We start from the raw sequence: 6,245 nt of genomic DNA on the forward strand, positions 1-6,245 counted from the left end.
CTCTCTCTTGATCAGGGGAACACTTGCTTCTGCACAGGTCCATGCAGGTGGAGAGTGGGACATATCATCTTTGAATTGGTGTTACTCCTGTGACAGTTTCTCCAAACCTGCAACACAGGTCTGTACGGAGGAAGAAACACTTCCTTCATATTGCCGGAGTTGAGCAGCCACATCCTGCACCGTTTGTTCTTCACCTTCTTTCCAAGCCAATATTGCCAATGAGTTGGCATATGACGGTGGTGTACTTCGTAGGAATTTTCGCCACATGAACTGACTGCATCGGATTTCATCTGGATCTAGGGGTGACTGCTCATTATTCAGGTCACCATAAGTCACCTCCACCACAGCTAACTCCCTCAGGTACTGGATGTCACTTTCCATGGCGATCCACTTGCCTGGGCGACATGTAATATCGTCTTTGAAGGGGTACCTTTCTTTCACACTTGACAAAAGCCGCCTCCAGAGGCTGAGGGTTTGTGTTTTCCTTCCAACCGCTTTGTCAATGCCCCCTTCCCTAGACAGGGATCCCAGCTGCCTAGCTTCCCTACTGTCTAGTTCCAGGCCATTGGCCCCATTATCCCAGCACCGGAGCAGCCAGGTGACGATGTTCTCGTTTGGAAGGCGGCTAAAATCCTTTCGCATATCTCGCAGCTCACCTTGCGACAGTGATCGGATGATCACCGTCTCATATGTGGGTTCTACCTCTTCCTCCTGTTTTTGTGATGGCCCTGGTTCATTTTCATCCCTTACTAAGCGAGCTGTTTTCTTTAGGCACTTTCTTTTCTGTACAGGGGCCACTGACAGGGGAGCAGGTGGGTTCTCCGGTTTAGCTGCAGCATCTGTCACGCTGTTACCAGATTCAGGGACCTCCTCCCCACTTTGAGGGTGCTGAACAGTATTAGACACGGCCACTCGGCAGGCGTGGGCCAGGCCCCAGCACACTGCAGTGAGCTGCGTCTCCCTGGAATTGCCAGGGCGACAGCACACTTTTCCCAATTGCTCTACCAGTTTGTCAGGGCTCTGTATTTGTTTGGGGGTGAATTCCCAAAACACTTGAGGTGCCCACTGTTCTAGGAATTTCCCCATGTCTTCCCACACACCATGCCACTTGTCCTGCCTTGGGGCACATCTCTTGAGTTTTTTGAGTAATTCTTTAACCCCAGACAGGACCTGAAACCCGTTCCAGACAAGCAGCAGTAGGACCATGCTGGCCAGCGCACCCCCGGGACATTCAAAATCCTCAAAGGCTGTTGTACCCGGCCCGAATGAGAAGGGCGGGCTGAAGGGCCGGCAGATGGGATTGTCCCACACCTCCTCCGTTGGTTGGGCGCGATTTCCAAAAAATTCCGGGAAGTGGTGCCCGAGATACGGTCATGATGCCAATGCCGCGTACACGGAGCAGCCCAGCTGCGTGGCCAGCGCCACGACCGGACCATAAGCCCTCGTTATCCCGTACAGTGCCAGGAGGGCCCTGAGCCATCTCCCAACCGCCATAAACATCATCACAAACAGTACATAGGGCATGTAGGGAATTGCGGAAAACCACCATGAAAGCAACCAGAACATTATGATCAATCACTATTAACACAATAAACAGGTATAACAAATTTGGCTCTGTCGTTATCCCAATCCTTCGTGCCCCACATTGGGCGCCAAAAAGGACTGTCGTGGTTTAGCTCAGCCGGCAGCTGAGCTACCACGCTGCCGCTCGCTCAACTCCTCCCTCCGGCAGGATGGGAGGAGAAAAATCAGAACGAGAGGGGCGAGACCAGTAGGTTGGGATAAGGATGATTTAAATGAACAATATCAGGAAAAGGAAAGAACAGGGTAAACAACTATGAACGTGCAAACGTGAAAAACAATATGAACTGACCACACGCCAAACATGACGCACCGCTGGCTCCCGATCACTGAAGCGAACCCCTCCCCCGGCTGCTCCCCCAATATATACCCTGAGCATGAGCCACATGGTATAGAATAGCCATTGGCCAGGCTGGGTCAGCTCTCTGAACCGTGTCCCTTTCAGCTTCCTGCGAAAAAGAAAAAAATTAACCTTTTTCCAGCCCAACCCAGAACAAGGTGGAGCTCGAGTGACTCTAGTCATACATAACTTTATTAGGATTGGTGTAAATTTCTCTAGTGAGGGTTGGTCGCAGCTCGGAGGCGGGTGGAGGTGTGATTTGGTAGCTAAAGGACATGATTTCACCATTGCTGCTGAGGCAGTGGTTGTGATTCATCTTTATCTTCACCAGGCGCCCCTTATGCCTGATAACAGGGATGAGCCGTAATATCTCCGTACCACTCTACTCCCCATTTCAAGGGTATAACGTAGGCCTTATTTGCTATTCATTATCCCTGATAACAAGGATGGGTTGTGATACTTCCGTATCACTCTGTTCCCCATTTCAAGGATATTACATAGGCCTTGTTTGTTCCTGGGAGCAGCAGCTGTGTGTCATCTCAGAGCTGCTCTGATATAACAGCTTATGTTGAGATGTCGCTGAATTTTGGGGGACAATGTTCTCCCATTCCCCTCCAACTTCAGTTATTTTCCCACATAATCCACCCCGTGACTGTAGTCACTCGAGTGTCACAATGCCTAAATAGGTTTGGGGATGCCCATAGTATGTAGGACATCAATTGTGTTATGCGCACTAGATATGGATTCTAAACAGGTTAAGCTTCTCATCATTGTCCAGATTCTCACTTACATCACTGCCAACAAAACAAAACAGCATAGTTAGGATTAAAAGAACAACAACAGGGTGAAGCATTCTGTTGAGAACTCCTGTGGCAGTGGGTGACCATCTGAAAAGGGCATCCCACCATCGGTGTTCTGCATCTCTTTTCACCCGTTCCAGGACACAGTGTATCTCATCGGTGTCATGATGTATGATAATCAAAGTCCTTTAAATGCTGATGTTGTAGCAACTTCTTCACCAAGGTAAGATTCATTCCAATAGGCACTGGTGACAGTTCTTGAATCAGGGTGAGATTTGATTGCTGCAGGTGGAAAGATATGACTGGTGCTAAATAGGTAAAGTCACATCCTATAATCTCAACAAAATTACGTACACAAAGATTAGAATAATTTTTTGCATCTACAACAACATTGTCAACTGATATGTAATTACAAAATGTTCTAAGGCACACACAACCTTTGCCAATATATAGAAGTATTGTCTCTGTACTCTCGTTGGGACAAATTTGAAAATGACAGACATTCTGTTCAGTGTCAAGACAGATGTCTTGGGTCTGGATGGTGTTCCCTTCGCAAATAAATCCTTCTTGTTCTCGCACAATGCATGAATCGACATCAATTGTTTGCCATTTATCTCCATTTTTCCGAGCCCATATTCTATGCTCCAGAGGATAGAGTATAGTTCCGTTGTGATTCAATCCTAATGCAATGATGGGGTGTATTGTGAATACTGAAGCATTGTATATGGTTAGCACAAAAGCTGTGGCTGTGCTGGTGGTGGAATCATAAGTAACATTCACTAAATGCCATCAGGATTGAAATATCGTTTTGAAATCAATTGCATTGTCCCAGATTATTTTTCTAATTTCAGTGGGTAAGATGCTTTCTTCACCTTCCCTTATAATTGAAGCGGTTATTGATTGTAAAAGCCATTGTTTAGTTCCCAAAACCAATAGGGAAAATCATAAAGAATGCTCCAATTTATTCAAGTCACTGATTGTGGTGACTAGTTTGTTCACCAATACTTCAGAATCCATGATATTTAGAATTCCTAATCCTGTTCTCAGGATGCCAGTTAGATCCCTCTTCGTTTGCTTTGGGGTTCGTTTCAGCAGCCCGGTTGTCCAACCTTCATAGAAGGCTCTTAGAAAAGATCAACAGGCTGGCTGAACTCTTGAAACGTTATTTTGCATTAATAATTCAACTCGTTTGAGAGACCATGATGGGTTAAACGGCACTTGTTTCTGACTTGTGTTTCTGAGCACATACAATTCAATTTCAGAAATTTTTGGGTTGGTTACAATGAGCAGTTTGGCACCATTTATTTTGAATTCTCCCTGGTATTTCGTGTGGTTTTTGTTGTATGTGATCCTATAAGGATCTTGTACAGAGGTCAAATTTAACTAACAATCTCATTTTTGGTTCTTACATAACACAATAGGACCTTGGAATCCAGTCCCATAACTATGTACAGGTTCAGCAAGAGATTCACTAAAGAATTTATATTGTACAGTAATGTTATCACCACCTATTGCAGTGAAAAAGGGTATAAGTCTGTCTTTGTTATCCAAGGCGATCAGGATATCTGAACTTAAATGTTAGGCCCAGCAGGGCAGGTTGCTTTTGCTGCCAGTGACATGTCACATAAAGAGGTTTAATCAAGATAAAATTGTACCAATAGTTCCCTTGTTCACTGATACAAGATTTGGTGACTTCAGTGTTAACGGTACTGAGGTCTAACGTGTCGCTGCTGCTATGCCATTTGCAGCAACACATTATGGTGGAGCCATATTGTCGTGGTTTTTGGACTGAGGGTCGAGACAAGAACTGAGAGGGAGCACCCACCAACCATGGTCCTGGGCAAAACATGACTCAGGCTTTCTTCATAAAACAAAACAATTTATTAACAGTTACTTAACAGGAAACATAAGGGAACGAAACCGGTTACTTGAGAGGAGAAAGAGAAAACAAGGCCAGATCTTAAAGCAACACCTCCCCACCCCGTTTCCTTTCGTTCCTGGCTCCACCTCCCCCCGTCAGCGCAGGGGGACAGGGAATGGGGGGTGCAGGTCAGTTCATCCATGTTGTTACTGCCGCTCCTTTCTCAAAGGAGGAGGAGCCTTTACACCATTTTTCCCTTGCTTCAGTGGATCCCCTACTCATGAATTAAAAAAGTCCCCAAACTTTTCCAGTATGAGCCCTGCCCGCAGGATTGCAAATCCTTCCCCATGGATCGCACCAGTTCGGGCTTTACCAGTCTCGGCCTCTTAGGGAGCTGCTGCCACTCGCGTCGGCGTGGGTCGTCCCACGGTCTCCAGATGCCTCCACGACCTCGTCGTGCATTCCATGCCCCATTATCAACAGTACCTGGTCGCGCATCCCCTGCTCCACGACCTCTCCTGGGCTCAGGCATCTCCTCCCCGACGTGGGTTTCTCCACGGGCCACGAGTGGGTCGCTGCTCCGCCGAGTGCACCCTGGCTGCAGGGGGCCGCCCGCCATCTTCACACCGATTGCAAGGGAAGCCTCAGCTCCAGCACCCCTCCTCCTGCTCCATCTTGACTGACCCGGTCGTTGTGGTTGTTTTCTCTTAGATCTTAATCCCCCCTAAGGGAGCTCGGCCCGGCGGGCACCCCGGGAGCAGGGCGCTTCCCGAGCCCCCCATGCGGCTCCCCCGGCGCCATCTTGAGCACATGGCGCCGGCCCGGGCAGCCGCTCGGCCGGGAGCCGGGAGTGAGGGCAGCGCCCTCCTGCTCTCTCCTCGCTCCTGAGCAAAAAGCCCCTTTCCCGCCCCTTTGTCCCAGCTTAAATAGGGCCGTTCGCAGAGGCGCCGATTTGGCTCAACCTCCCCCGGGGGTGATGGGACTCAGATCTGGTGGCACAGGGAGCAAATCCCCTCCCTGCCACCAGAACACCCCCCCAACACATCAAACTGTCACACATATTTAGCACAGTTCCATTCTTTGTTGGAACAAGATTTAATTGCGCTGTTTGAATTGAATTTTGACCATTCTATCTTTAATAGATTGCTAGAAATCATAATTTGGGTTTTGTCCCATTTCCGCTGAGTGGTGTACTTCAGTGTTCTGCATCACTACAGTGGCTAAATTTGGAGGGTTGTTACTGGGGTATTTGCCCCATGCTGCTTGTATATTGAATGAAAGCTTGAGACCATAGTCATTCTGGGTTATTCTGGTTATAAATCGAGAGTAAAATGTAGAATAATATCTAAAACTAATATTAATATGCCCTGTATACAGTCAATGTTTGTGTAGGTGTATCCACTCGTCTACGTGCAGTTCATTCACAGTACCTAAAAGAAAAAGAAAAACACACGCTCGGTTGCTAATGCGACCGACAAATGTTAGTTAAAATGAGGGTATTATCCACCAAATACTGATTCGGTGTATTTTTGGCTTTCTGAGCAATGCCAGCAGGTGGTGGTGTGCCTTTGTGGCTATCCACTTCTCTGCTCCAACCAGGGACAACAGGTCTTTGTGGCAATGGGAACCATGTTCACTGAACCCCCATTCTACACAGATAGGG

The 6,245-nt window shown here is 47.6% G+C and overlaps 1 protein-coding gene across 1 annotated transcript; it reads right to left on the reverse strand.

Moving 5' to 3' along the window:
• Nucleotides 1-81: 81 nt before the first annotated feature.
• Nucleotides 82-1,206, reverse strand: LOC147526691 (uncharacterized). The gene has a single exon (XM_086628013.1). It carries the CDS (start codon nt 1,204-1,206, stop codon nt 82-84), a length of 1,125 nt encoding a protein of 374 aa, XP_086484139.1.
• Between the last annotated feature and the right edge of the window lie 5,039 nt (nt 1,207-6,245).

The sequence above is a fragment of the Tauraco erythrolophus genome, chromosome 29 (genome assembly GCF_009769465.1).
Source record: "Tauraco erythrolophus isolate bTauEry1 chromosome 29, bTauEry1.pri, whole genome shotgun sequence".
Lineage (NCBI taxonomy): Eukaryota > Metazoa > Chordata > Aves > Musophagiformes > Musophagidae > Tauraco > Tauraco erythrolophus.